This window comes from Rhinolophus ferrumequinum, chromosome 7 (assembly GCF_004115265.2).
Source record: "Rhinolophus ferrumequinum isolate MPI-CBG mRhiFer1 chromosome 7, mRhiFer1_v1.p, whole genome shotgun sequence".
Lineage (NCBI taxonomy): Eukaryota > Metazoa > Chordata > Mammalia > Chiroptera > Rhinolophidae > Rhinolophus > Rhinolophus ferrumequinum.
In genome coordinates this window covers 48,286,806-48,301,579 of record NC_046290.1, presented here as the reverse complement: position 1 = coordinate 48,301,579, position 14,774 = coordinate 48,286,806, and the positions used below count along the sequence as shown (strand labels likewise).

Genomic DNA, 14,774 nt, shown 5'->3' with positions numbered 1-14,774 from the left:
TCTATGCTTAGGGAATCCCAATAATTTTCTCACCTGGCTATTTGTAATTCCCACCAACCCAAATGATTTGGCCGTTAGTCCAGGCATTAAGATCCAGGTAAGCCTGAAAATTAGGTCTGAAAGTAACCAGTTTCTAATCAAAAGAGGCAGTAATGAAATTAAGAAGAACTACATTTTGTAGGCATTTAGCAAGTCTCTAATTGTACACTGTCTAAAATCTGGCTTGTAAAGCCATTTGAATCACCGTAATTAGCCTATTTGGGGAAGGCAGCCAGGGTTTTCAAGACTCATAGAAAACCTTCCCCAGGAGTGTATGTGGAGTGGAAATCCAAATACTTATGTCACTGAGGGTGGAAGGTTCTCGGAGAGCCTTGTGACGAGGAAAGGTTTCTGGGAAAGACAAATATATGCCAAACCTTGGCTCCCTTTTCCTATCCAGACCTTAATTTGGTCTTAGAAACAGTTACTTATCTTTGGTAAAAATTGTGGAAGCAGATAGCAAAGGTAGTTGTTATTCATTAATTAAATGTGTATTGGGTGCTAACTATGTGCCAGATTCTGACAGAAAGAGGAAAGAAGAAATGGGAAATCAGGGAAAATCAAATTGTGAGGTTTAGTGAACTGTGGGCTTTTGTTCTGAAGACCAAGTCAAGTTGTAGCATTGAAAGTGTTTACTGGAATATCCAGTCCACCGCCACCAGGCGGCCCAACATGGAGTCCCTGCCCAATGCTATAGATTCTCTACCCACAAGACTGCCTTGGAGATGTTAAGTATTAATGAAAAAGTACAATGAAGTACAAAAAGAAAGCACAGAAAATACTAATGGTAAATGTTAATACTAATGCTAAATGTTAACAGAAGTTAACGAGCCACAACTAGTGGAATCCCTACTTTCATTAAAATCTCTCAAATCTTGTCTTGAAACCTGGGATTATTCTGTCCACCTCACAGAGGAGATGTGAGGATTGAAATAAGATGGCATGTGTGGGAGCACCTAACAGGGCTGCCACACACAGCCGTCTCCTGCGTTTACACCTTTCTGTAAAGCTGGAACGCAACAGTCATCCTACAACCCTCCAGCGGCTGAGCCTCCATCACTGCATCAAACGAGTCTATTTAATAGCCAAAAGGTCAAGGCAACCCAAATGCCCAGATAAAAGGATAAACAAAATGTGGTTTGCACATACAATGGATATCATTGAACCTTAAAACTGAATGAAATTCTGACACATGCAACATGGATAAACCTTGAGGACATTATGCTAAGTGAAACAAGCCACTCACAAAAGGGCAATTACTGTATGATTTCACTTATATGAGGTACCTAGAGACAGAAAGTAGAATGGTGGCAGCCAGGGGCTGGGAGTGTGGAGAAAGAAAGGGGTAGTTATTTTTCATGAAAAAGTTCGGGAGATTAGTTGCATAAAAGTATGAATATACTTAACACTATTGAACTGCACACTTAAAAATAGTTAAGAGGTTAAATTTTATGCTATGTGTATTTTACAATTTAAAAACTTTTAAAAATAAAAAACAAGTTTACACATGTGTACGTTTACTCATTGTAGTTCTGTTTATAATAATAAAAGCTTAGGAAGAATTTAAATGCCCATCAGTTGAGGACTAGCTAAACAACTTATAATATGCCCATACCACAGTCTGTTATGCTGCTGTATAAAAAAGAATGAAGAATCTCTCCAAGTACTGATATGGGATGATCTCTACTTTATATTGTTAAAGGGTAAAAGCTATTATAAATGCAGAACAATATATAGAGTTATATCACCACTGTGTTAAAAGGATAGAGGAATGGAAGAAGACTATAATATGTCCATGTTTGCTTGTCTATGCATAAAAAAACTCTGCAGAACAGAGAAATGTACAATAATGGATACGTACATATGGCAAGGTTAGTATGGGAACTAGACAAACAGGGACAAGAGTTGAGTAGGAAATTTCTACTGTTAAACCTTTACTAATTATATATTGTTTTTTTATTTTTGGACCACGTGAATCTATAATCTTTTCACAAAATTAATAATTTGAATGTTAAAAATACATATTTTATTGTTCAGAGTAAAACTTCTTACCAACCTATCTCAATCAAAATTGGGATGTTTTACTGATTATCAAGACACAAGGTTTCTCCACTTTATGCCGATTTCACAAAGGCTAAGCTAAAGCTGCTACTCCAGGCTTATAGCCAGCAGGGACCAGGGGTGTGGAGGAACCATCTCAGCCGAACAGAGTGAAATCCATGAAATTACCTTATCAACAACCTTCAGGTCACAGCCTGCCTTTAGCAGAGTTTCCACCATTTCCACATTTCCGAGATCAGCAGCTACATGCAAAGGAGTTTGCTGCCTCTGCCATGAGAAATTTCAAAAATGTAATCTAAACATGTTAAGAAGAGAAAAAAACTTGCATAGTGAAAAAACAAAGGGGAAACAGAAGTGTCCTATACAGTCATAGTGGAAAATAGGTAAGATGACATATTTTTAAGTAGGTACAGGGGACATACATAGCCGTATTATTTACGACAGTGAAAAACTGAAAGGAAGTTATATGTTTAAAAAGGATATTCACTAGAGGAATCATGGCATTTCCACATATTAGGACAGAAGGCAACCATGAAAAATAATTTTTGAAAAATGAGTTCACTCTGAGGCACCTAGAGTAGTCAAGTTCATAGAGACAGAAAGTAGGACGGTGGTTGCCAGGGTCTGGGGGAGGAGGGAATGGGGAGTGATTGTTTAATGAGTACAGAGTTCATTTTGGGAAGACAAAAAAATTCTGAAGATGGATGGATGTGATAGTTGCACAGCAATGTGAATGTACTTAATGCCATTGAACTGTACATTTACAAATGGTTAAACATGTACATTTTTATGTGTATTTAGCCACAATAAAAAGTGGTTTCAAAGATTATTTTTTAAAGTGAAAAAATACTTATTTAACAGTAAAAGCCTTAGAAAACACTATATTTAGCAAGCTCAATTTACATATAAATATACGAGGTATGACAGTTAAGTTCAAGAACTTGTTGCAAGGATGTTGCTAAACTTTTTTGATATCAGAGCGATTATTCATTATGAATTTGCACCAATTGGACAAACAGTTAACCGAGTTTACCATTTAGAAGAGCGGAAAAGGCTGCATGAAAAAGTTAGACAACCTGAACTTTACGCCAACAATTCATGGCTCTTGCATCACAACAATGCACCAGCTCACACCACACTGTCTGTGAGGGAGTTTTTAGCCAGTAAACAAGTAACTGTATTGGAACACCCTCCCTACTTACCTTATCTGGCCCCCAGTGACTTCTTTCTTTATCTGAAGATAAAGGAAATATTGAAAGGAAGACATTTTGATGACATTCAGGACATCAAGGGTAATACGACGACAGCTCTGATGGCCATCCCAGAAAGAGTTCCAAAATTGCTTTGAAGTATGGACTAGGCGCTGGCGTCAGTGCATAGCTTCCCAAGGGGAGTACTTCGAAGGTGACCGTATATTCAGCAATAAGGTATGTAGCACTTTTTCTAGGATGAGTTCTCAAACTTAATTGTCAGACCTTTCGCGCACGTGTGCGCGTACGTGTGTGTAGAAGAAAATACATCAATGATATTAAGAATAATATCTAGATGGACAGATTAGAGGTTATTTTTATTGCCTTCTCTATGCTTTTCTCTCTATTTTGTAAATTTCCAACATTATAATGTATAAAGAAGTACAAGACTTCTAATTTCTTTCTGGAATAATCATTTTCCTATCAAGAGGATGAGAGTGTTTCAAAGAAATATATGAAATCACGAAAAAAATCACCATCTTAACCTCCCACCCAAAGTAAAGACCTTTCTAAAATATTATGACAAAAAGAACACTGGTTATGATCTAGTCCAACCCCTAAACCAGAAAGGAAAAGCAACTTCCCCAAGGTCACACAGCCAGGCAATAGCATCTAGCCCAATACTCTTCCCACCAGAGCACAGTGCTGACTCACATGGGGTGTTGTCATAATATCAAAAAGCATTTATTAAAGACCCACTTTTGGGTGGCAATGTGCCCTCAGGGGGCTCATCAAAAGAAGACACACTTAACACTGAGCAACCTGTTAAAGTATACCAACATGGAATAGAGAGACACAAGTGTAACACGTCGAATGCCAATAAAATCTCATTGACACAATGCTGTTCTAAGTCTAGAAAAACAGGAAATGCACCAAAATGTTAACAAAAATTCTCTTTCTTTAGGGGGATTACAAACAAATTATCATTTTTTAGCTTATTTATGTTTTCTTATATTTTATACATTGGTCTAACAAAAAAGTTGAAACAATAAAGTCTAGTTCTATAACTGGATAGTAGCCTAACATACCCTCCTTCTCTGGAATGGATTTAGCCAATTCTGGTGAAACCAAAATCCCACCTGAGTTCTGCCTGTGTCTGTAGCAAACAGTCCACCCATTAGGAAAGGCTGGGCGCATCAACATAGTTGAATGCCTAAGTATATTTAATAACAAGAGGGCTTTTTCTTCCTCCTAGCTTTTGGGACAGTAAAAGATGGGGGAAGGAGGAAGGTCCCTGGGGAAAGAAGGGACAGAAGAGGAGATAAGTCTCCAGCTCGGGGCACAGAAGACCTCACAGGAGGAGACTGCAGAGATCTGAGCTGTGCTGTTTCCACAGACGAGAACTGAGGCCCACACAGAGGGTTAGGAAGGCACACCCACACCTGGCTGTCGCCCACCTGAAGGGTACAGCTGAGGCGTCTGTACCCTGTGGCCAGAGGAGTCCAGAGGTCTCATCTGTCCTCAGGACTCTGGAAGGGCTCCTCTCCCAACAGTTTCTCTTTCCATTCCCTCCCAACAGTTGCTGGGAGGGGCAGCCTTAGCCAGAAAGCAGGCCCTCATTCAGGTGGTGCCCACCCCCATCTGCTTTATTCTTCCATCTCAGCATTTCCATTTCCAGACAGTGATGAATTCCTCTTACGAGGCATTTGATTCTGCTCCAGTGGACTGAATTCATGGTGATTTTTTTACTGCAAGACTTTGCCTTTGGGCAAAAAGAAGACACACTTACTGCCTACAATATAGAAACAAAGCTTCCTTCTTGCTGGGAAGGGCTCCCCTCCCCATTACAACATTTCACACTGGGGGAGTAGCTTTTGATTTTAAAAGCCTCTGGCAATTTACCTCTGAGCTACTGTTTATCAGAAGTGCTGGGCCTGTTCAACGAATGAAGTGACTGAACCCCAGTTGTGTGCATTTGAAAAAGACAAAGTATTTCTATGCAAATGGAAATAGGGGTTACAAAGGGGGGGAAAGGATAAAAAGAATGTGCACATTCCTTGCAGGAAATTTTAGAGAGCCTTGAACTTGAGCAAAACTACCACTAAACACACATGCAATGAAATACAAGAAAAGAGGCTCTCCTGGTTCAGACTTGCTTGGCTTACCTGATTTAAGATGTCAGTATCATGCTGAGCACTTAATAAGCTGTTTACCACTGTGATGTGGTTGTTGATAACAGCTAAATGAAGAGGGGACTCCTTAGGCTGCAGAAAGAAATGAAAATCTCAAATCCAAAACATTCTGGCTTCATCATTCAGATCAAAAAGAGACTCATTTCAGCAGGCATTTCCTGATAATCTCCTGAGAACTGAACTTGCCAAGCACGGTGGCAGGCCCATAGTAAGTATTCAGCAGTCATTTCCATCTCAAGACTGTGCGGCAAACCTGCTCCCCAGCAATCAGCCTCCCCCCTTCATTCGTTCTGGAACTATGCACCGAGCACCTACTGCGGGCCAGGCTCTGTTCAGGAGGCTAGGGGCTGAGTGGTGAACATGACGCATTCTCAGGAGTCTTCCGAGCTAGTGGGGTAAGCAAATATTAACTGCTTTCTAAATCACAAACTAAACACAGAATTACAAATTGTAATAAGTGCTTTGGAGGAAAAGTAGAGCGTGGGATGAGGGCATATGTGGGGGTCGACAGAGGGCCAACCTTTCTGGAGGTCAGACAAAGCTTTCCTGAAGAATGGACAATTGAGCTCAACTATGAAAGATAAGAAAGTATTAAATAAGTTTAACTCCAGGACTTCTCAGTGGCTTCAAAGAGCTACAGCACAGTAGGAAGAGCCACAGGAAGAAAGAATATTCACATTCACCATTTCCTGCACTGATCTGATCTCAAGCTCTCCCTGCTCACCCAGGGGCACCGGTCTCATGCTCAGCCCGCCCACCTATATACAGAGTCCAGCACATGTGTTCAGCAAGCCCTTGCAGCCTGTTCCCCTTTCCTCCTTGTTTGTGGCTCAAATGCCTGTCTTCCAGCCGCATCCAACATCCTCAGCCACTTCCACCTCAAGCATCTTCCCCAACCCTCCAAGGCTGCACTGCCCACCTCCGCAATCACACACTTGGCTTCCTGCTGCCTCACTCCCACCCAGCTGCCACTCGCCCCTGGACGCATGAGAGAAAACATGCCCTGGAGAGAGCAGAGAAGGCAACTGAGAGGGGATTCATTAATTAAATAAACAAATCAATAAATAAAAGGGTGGGGAGAACACAGCTAAAGTGTGAGAGAAGATGGGGGCATGCAGTGGGGAGGGAGAGAGGGGGTACACGTGGGAAAGGGCAGGGGCGGGAGAGCCAGTGAGGCTGTTGGAGACCGGCCGCTGAGCTGCAAAGCGGAGGGAGTGGCGTGAGGGAACGCAGATGTGTGAGGGGGGTGACGAGGCTGGAGCGCAGCTTTGCTCAAGTGGAACAGATGATATTAATAAACATCAGGTATGAGCATCCCACGTATTCTTATAATGCTATTTACTATGTACTCATTTCCCCCAAGAGTTTATAGTACTCTGTTTTAAACACAGTGTTTCATTCACAATAACCCTAGCAGTTAGGTCTTCTAGTCCCCACTTCACATGAGGCAGAGAGAGGTTAAATAACTTCCTCTAGGCATCAGAGCTAGGAAGTGACAGAGACAGGATTTGAACCCACATCTTCCTGCCTTTGACATCAGCACCAGGCTCCTTCCCAGGAATCGGGTAGATTGAGTTGGCAAGGGTACCACCAGCACATGAGGAAGAGGAGAGGAGGGCCCGGTAGGATACACGAGTCAGACTATGAGAGGGCGAGCAAGGGATGAGAGAGACGGGGCTGCAAGGGGCAGTATGAGGGGAAGGCTTTCTGTGCTGGCCTCTTCTGCTCAGGAAGAGTCTTGTCTCCTGAGGCTCTCAGCATGGAAAAAAAGGAAGTATCTCTGGTCTCAGGGAATGGGGCAGTGTCCTTCCTGCTGGGACCACCAGCCTTGCTGGGCCCTAGCTCCTCCTGAGAAACAGGAAGCATCCTTGGACGGACCAGACAAATCCAGAGCCAATTCCCCTAACGCCATTCTCCAAAACCTACCAGTCATGGTTCAAATCACATCCCTTCTCTCGAGTTAATACAACAAATAGTAATGGATAAGCAAGATCAGAGGAAATAATATTCTCACAGGAGAAAAGAAAATAGAGTAAAAAATAGAGGAATGTTTCCCATCTAATTTCAGCACAGAGAACCTTTGTTAATTCTACCAAAGCCAATTCAAACTTCAGAAAACCTAAATCAGCATAAAGGATTGACTTTCAAAAGAAAAACAAGATTGTTCAGTGAAGGGGAAAAAATTATCATGCTCCTTTCTATTGACAGCTGCTTCACCATTTTCCCAGACTGATAAATTTAATACAAGAATAATAGCATTTCTAGACACATGAGAAAGTTTTATTGCAGCAAATACAAATATTTAAAACACAAAGACTTCATTTTGTTCAGGAACTTCAATGACTTTCTAAAATTCATCCCTCAGATTTTATTTCTCAAGATTAAAACTCAGTCTCCAAAAGAAGTCAGCTGGCCTTCCCAGAAAGAATTCCTCCTTTGTGAACATCTCATGCCCCCCGCCCTCCACCCCACGTATCTGTGTCTGTGAGGAGCATCTCCCAGCACAGCCAGCCAGCCTCCCAGCACCAGGATCAAAGCCCAAGTTACTGGAATAGACTCACTTTCACTTTCATGTGCAAATCAACGTTCTCACTGAGAAGAAAGCTGACAAGGGACGCGTGGCCATTCTGGGTTGCTATCTGCAAAGCGCTGATATTGAGCTGAAAGAGACAGGCGGAGAGGGCACAGAGGGATTCCCATTAGAATCCAGCATGATTTCTGGTGTTCATCACATGGCAATCAATGAAACAGCAGGAGTATTTAATAAAGAAAATCCCACATACTTCTGATAATTGGGGGGTGGGGTGAGGCAGGGCTCTTTGTTGCTTCTAAGTGTCTCCCACTAAAGAGTCTGAGTTCTAGGTAACACATGCTCCAGGCAAATACGAGTTAAAACCCTGTTTCTTTTCTCCACGAATTAGAAAGACTAGGGCCAAGTCTTCTCTTTATATACAAGTCTTCTCTTTATATGCAAACACCCTTCTCTTTATATACAAGTCTTCTCTTTATATGCAAACACCCTCCTTGAGCCAAAATAGCTGACTTGGTATTGCTCCCGGAAACGCCTCAGTACTCTCCTGCCTCCCTGTTTACTAGCAGCTCCCGGCTTTGCCAGATAGGGCTTCAAAGCTTAGCTTGATTGCAGCTTCCCTCCTGGCCCTTTTACTCAACTCCTTTAGCACCTCCTCTGTTTCCCTCTGCTACCAGCTACCTCCTACAGCTCCCTGTGCTCAAATGTGTTCACTCAGTGCCCCTGCTAGATGCCAAACTGCTTTAGGGCAGGGCCTGCTCGTGATTATCCTGCCATCCTCCAAAAGGCCTAACTTGGTGCCTTGGAATAGTGCAAGGTCAGTGACGTGATTGATCGATTCATCGTGGGATTGCTACACAGCAATTTCAGTTCCTCCAAATAAGGATGCTGTAGGATATTTTAATGTTTTCCTAAAATGGCTCTCTAAGTGTCTCCCACACCACATGCTCTTCTGAAATGGGACCCTGCCACTCCTCCAACAAGCAGTGGAGTTTATGCTTTCACCCCCCCACCCCTTGACTCTAGGTGGACCCAGTAACTGCTCTGACCAACAGAATATGACAGAAGTGACAGTGTGCCAGTTCCAGCTGTGGCCCCTACCTCATGGAAGCCATGCTGTGAGAAGGTCAAGGCACAGGGAGATGCCACATGTTGGTGCTCTAGTCAAGAGCCCCAGCTGACAGGCATGTGAGCGAGCCACTGGAGACGTCCACCGCCGTTAGGGCTTCAAGTGACTGAAGTGCTAGCTGACCACGTGGGAGACCCAAAGTAAGAATCTCCCAGCTGGGCCCAGGCAACTCTCAGAGCCATAAAAGATAATAATACATTGTTGCAGGCCACTGCACTTTGGGTTGCTTTGTTATGAAGCAACAGGTAAGTGGAACAGATGTTAACAGGAGTGATACACACTCTGAACAACAGGAGTCTAGCTTGAGCTGACACTACATGCCTGTATGACCTTGGATGAGTGGTTTCTCGTGTATGGAACGCTTTGCCTTACTCTGTAAAAATGGTATCACCACCTGTATTAGTTTTCTATTGCTGCTAATAATAAATTGCTACAGTCTTAGTGGCTTAAACAATACAAATATATTATCGTACTGTTCTGGAAGTCAGAAGTCTGATATGGGTCTCACGGGGCCAAAATAAAAGCCTTTCTGAAGGCTTTCAGGAGAATCCATTTTTCTGCCTCATTTAGGTTATAGAAGCCACCCGCAGCCCTTGGCTCATGGTCCCCTTTCTCCATCTTCAAAGCCAGCAACAGTGCAGGAGCGCTTCTCACACTGCCTCCCTCTTCTACTAAAGGAGCATTGTGACTACTTTACGCTTGCCTGGATAATCCAGGACAATCTCATTTTAAGGTCAGATGATGAGCAACCTTAATTCCATCTGCAACCAACCCAAATTCCCCTTTGCCACGTAACATAACATATTCACAGGTTCCAAGAAATTAGGATGTGGACATCTTTGTGGGCCATTGTTCTACCTGCCACACCACTCTACCTCTTTTTCTCAAACCATAGCAATACCGGGATAATAAATGAACTAGTAAATGTGTGTGGTTATCATAACTATCATCTTATTCATTCCACAAAAAAACTATTAAACACGTATTATGTGCCAGGCACTATGTTAGATAATGAGGCGATACAACTAGACTGGTAAGATCTCTAGTATATTCTAGTGGCAGCGGACAATCAATTGATCTATAGATTGGTACACTGGTAGATCAGTAAATCTGCCAATTTAGAATAAATTTATTAGAGTCCAGATGTTATTAAAGGAATACTATCAGCTAGTGATGAGTGCTACAATGAGACATAAAATAGCATGACTGAATGGCTACTTTCCAGTGAGTGATCAAGAAAGGCTTCTTGCATATGGTGACATTTAGACTGAGATCAGAGTGGTAAGAAGCGCCCCCAATGGGAATATATAAACCAGAAACAAGTGTATGAAGAAGCCAAAGCCAGGAACCCTGCAGTAGCAACAGCAGTGAAAGTATGTGGCATTTTACCCATGAGGCACTGCAGGCACAGTGTAGAGGGCCTACAGATTTTTTAGAACCAAAGAAATATTTGAAATCTTAAAAATATATATATTGGTTCCAAGATACCAAAAGAAAACCACAAAATTGAAGTTAATAAATATTTAAACAACTTATTCATACTTCATTGATTGTTAAATGTAATATTCATAAAATATTCATTACATTTGTAAACAACTTGTAGGTTAAATTTTTTCACCTTCCTCAAATTCCCAAGTACGAACAGAGGTCTAAGAAATCAGTCAATCATAAATTAGGGGCATTTATCATATCCAAATAATTGTGAAATCACAAATTAAAGAAAAAACAAATTTAAAAATAATTTACAGTGAAAAAATGTATTTAACATGAAGTGGGAGTACATAAATATGTTTGATAAGATGTGATGGTAGAAATATGAATTCTTAGGGTCTATAAAAGTCTTCACTGGACCCAGGGCAGTTAGTACAGCCCTGAAGAGAGCCTACTGCCCAAAGTCTGGACAGCCTCTCCGTCCAGCACTAATGGAGGAAGTCTCCACCAACAGCTAAATCCATAATCTACTCAAATGACATCCTCAGAAATGACTCAATTCTTTACCAGCCCTCTGGGTTGGGAGTAGGGACACAAAAGTAATCTCCTGGGGACCGAGACTAATCAATGTCAGTAGGTGACGCACTTTCGAGACCAGATACAGTAATCAGCTACAGATGTGAATGCGAAATGAGTCCATCATTTCTCAGCGACAATGTGCATCTATGCTGCCAGCTTCTTGCTTCATGCTGCTGGTTTCCCCAGGGTCCTCCCTGAGTTGGATGGAGACAAGTGTGGACCGCCAGTGAGAGCTGAGGCTGTAGATCCAGGAAGTGTGCTCATAAACTCAGGGAAATAACTCCAGATAATGTAAAAGCTGAAAAATCGACCCAGGACAATTTCCAGGCTGCCTAGATGAGACAAAGGCCATAAAGATATGGACAACGTGGAGCCTGCAGTCTTAGCTGGATAGGGAGACCGGGAGCATGTGAAAGACATTACAAAGCAAAACTCCTCTGAGGGCCAAATAATTAAATACAGAAGGGAGGGAGGGCACAGAACCATGGAGTGAGCCCAAAGGAGTGAGCCGAAGAGGATCTTGCTTAACCAGGGAGGCCTTTGCCAAGGACTGAAAGTGGCTGTGGACTGGGGGCAGGGAGGCACCTGTGCCGCATCGGGAAACAGCACAGCTCTGCACAGTCTGAGTATTTCCTGGGCCCCATTCTTAACTGTGTATTCATTCACTGAATAAATAACCTTGCCACATCAGTGGGAATCACCTCACACTGTCTTCATTTTCAACACTCTCTCACAATACTGACCACGTATATATAAATTTTACATGGTGAAAATATATGTACAAACACATATTGTTTTATCAATTAGTGTTCTATCATGAACATTTTTCTGTATTGTAATATGTTTAGCACTTATCATGAATTTTTTTAATGGCTACATAGTTTTTCAAGAAATAGGTGTACCAAACCTTGATTTAACCTTCCACTACCATTCATTGCACTTTTAGGTTGTATCTAATCCTTGGTTATTGGAGGTAACATTAACATCTATCTAAATGCATTTGCTATCCCCCCACCCACTTTAGACTATTCCCTCAACGTAATTTCTCAAACATGGGTGAAGGAAAAGTGACAAATTGCTTTTCAAAAAAAGTTAAACAAATGTACACTCCTGCCAGCAGATTACAAGGGTATAAGACATTACCAGTTTGGGACTTCAGTCTTGATTCTACTGTCTAAATTTATACCTTCTGAAGAGGAATTGTTTATACATTGTGCTGATATGGAGAGATCTCCAAGATATACTGGCAATTAAAAAACAAAAATAAGATATATATATACACATACATATACACATAAATATATATATGTATATAAGTACATATATATATACATACAGTGTGGGTATGTACATGTGTATGTGTTTAATCACATTTGCCAAGTGAATGCACGGACAATTCCTGCAAGATTAAATCAATGATTAATAAGTTAGTTCTGGGGAGGTGAAATTGAAATGTCAAATTGGAGTAAGACACTTTTCATCATAGACCCTTGGGTACTATTCAAATATTTTTATTTTCATTATAATTTAAAATTAGAAAAACAGAAAAAGAAAGATGGTTATCTAAAGACAAGGCCATTGCAGCAGTTAGAAGCTCAGGCACTGAGCCTGAATCCTTGCACAGCCATTGACTAGTTGTATGATCCTGGATTAGTTCCTTAACTTTTCTAAATTCAAGCTTCCTCATCTAAAAACGAAGATAGGTGTCGAAGGATCTTAGCACCAAAGTATTCTATACCTAAAGGCACCATCCTGTCTCCTCTGGGTTCCAGACTGACCACTGGGCTTTCACACTAATTTTATGTTCAGTATCTACTATGTACAAGCCAGGCATGAACTAGTTGCTAGGGTGAAAACAAAGCAGAACAAGAGTGTCTCTGTATTTGAGAAGTAATAAGTACCTGCTGAGTTTGCACCATTTGCAATTATTCCTTCCCCAGATAAATAGGAAGAATGGTATTACTTTTGAGGAGACATTAACTGGGGACTATTGGAGGTAAGTCACTAATTCTTCGCCAAAACAAAGCAAAATATAAACATTATTTCTAGAAAAACCCGGACAGTGGATCAACGCAGACCAGATTACCCAAAGAGCATTCTGAGTCCCCCGCCCACTGCATGAACACCGCATGGAGCACATACTTTATTTGGAATGTTGATATCACTTCCTGCTGCCAGTAGCACTTGGCTGCATTCTTCATGACCTCCTGCCACAGCCAGGAAGAATGGTGTTCCTCCATTCTAACACAAGGAAAACAAAGCTAAAATTAATTGCATCTTGGCATGGAATGAAATTACTTGAGAAACACTGTGCTTTCTCTGTATCTTTTGTGCATTGCCCTTGATAATGGATAGCATTTATGAATATCTATGTACCAACTTACATTGCCAAGACCATATGCTTTGGCACAGTTAAATTGTACAACAATCCTTTTAGACCAGGGTTAATTTTATCCCCGTTTTACATGTGAAAAAACTAAGCCTCAGCTGAAAAGTGGCAAAGCTAGGGTACAAGTCCAGCTGTTTGGCTCCAAAACCTGCACTCTTAACTACTCTATTATGCTGCCTCTTTGCAGACTTTCCCTCCACCATTCATACTCTTCATCTTTATTAATTTATCTAGCAACCATTTCTTAGACACCTACTGTCACACACTACTAGGCACTTGGATTAGAAACACAAACAGGATACAGACCCTGCCCACAAGAAGGTGACAGCCTGTTAAAAAAGATAATCGCAGGAATAAGGAATTATATAGCGTAGAGAAACACACAAAAATAGAAGCACATTTGTACCAAGTACAGTTTTAATCTTTAAAACTGATTTAAAACGTTATATGCCTTTGAAAAAAATAATACATGATCTCAGCAATTAAGTTTCCTGGAAACTCATAATAAACACAAGTAGGACAAAGTGAGTTTAGTTTAGGCCAAACATAGTGAGAAAATAAGGACTTGGTCTCACACAATTGTTACTAGGGTATTTTCCCTTCCTCACACAGATTCTTTCCTAAAAATAATTGGGAAGAAATGCAGAATTTCTTCCCCACTCCCTAACATTTCCCCCACTGAATGTTAAGACATTATTAACAACAGCATTAGAATACATTCAGAAAGTTTTACTTGTAGCAATTTAGATATGAACAATCATGTTCACAGGGACACAAGAGCATGGAACCAGTGTTCCCATCCCAATGAGATGGAGAAACTGTATCCCAAACTGTTTTACCTGAGTGCCTCAGACAGCCATATATTGCAAAGGAATTTCTCCTCATAATCTACCTTCTCATTTTTTCCAAGAAAAGAGATGCCAAAAGGCAAACCCCGGTGGAAAAATACTTGCAAAAAATGTGAAGGAAAGAATTCACATCTTTAACAGATCAAGAGCCTAATAAACATTCATATCTTTGACCTAAAAATCCCACCTCTAAAAATATACCCAAAGGAAATAGTGAGGAATTCAAACTAAGGTTCATATACAAAGAGGTTTGTGATAGCATATAACAAAGAAAAACTGAAATAAACTAACTAAATAAATAATAAACTAAGTGAGTTTGGGGCAGCCACTAAAATACACACACACACACACACACACACACACACAGAAAAGTGACAGGAAAACAC

At 41.1% G+C, this 14,774-nt stretch overlaps 1 protein-coding gene across 3 annotated transcripts in view; it reads right to left on the bottom strand.

Annotated features, from left to right (window-relative positions):
• The window catches only part of LOC117025175 (ankyrin repeat and death domain-containing protein 1B-like), a 76,442-nt gene that overhangs the window by 32,134 nt on the left and 29,534 nt on the right, over nucleotides 1-14,774 (bottom strand). For all 3 annotated transcript variants that reach the window (XR_004423560.1, XM_033110965.1, XM_033110966.1), the window contains exons 8-11: nucleotides 13,294-13,392; nucleotides 8,044-8,142; nucleotides 5,456-5,554; nucleotides 2,269-2,367 (exon numbers count right to left, since the gene is read on the bottom strand). Coding sequence is in view for 2 of the 3 variants with exons in the window: in XM_033110965.1 (XP_032966856.1) it covers nucleotides 2,269-2,367; nucleotides 5,456-5,554; nucleotides 8,044-8,142; nucleotides 13,294-13,392 (396 nt within the window). In the remaining variant the exon portion in view is untranslated. The remainder of the gene's footprint in view (nucleotides 1-2,268; nucleotides 2,368-5,455; nucleotides 5,555-8,043; nucleotides 8,143-13,293; nucleotides 13,393-14,774) is intronic.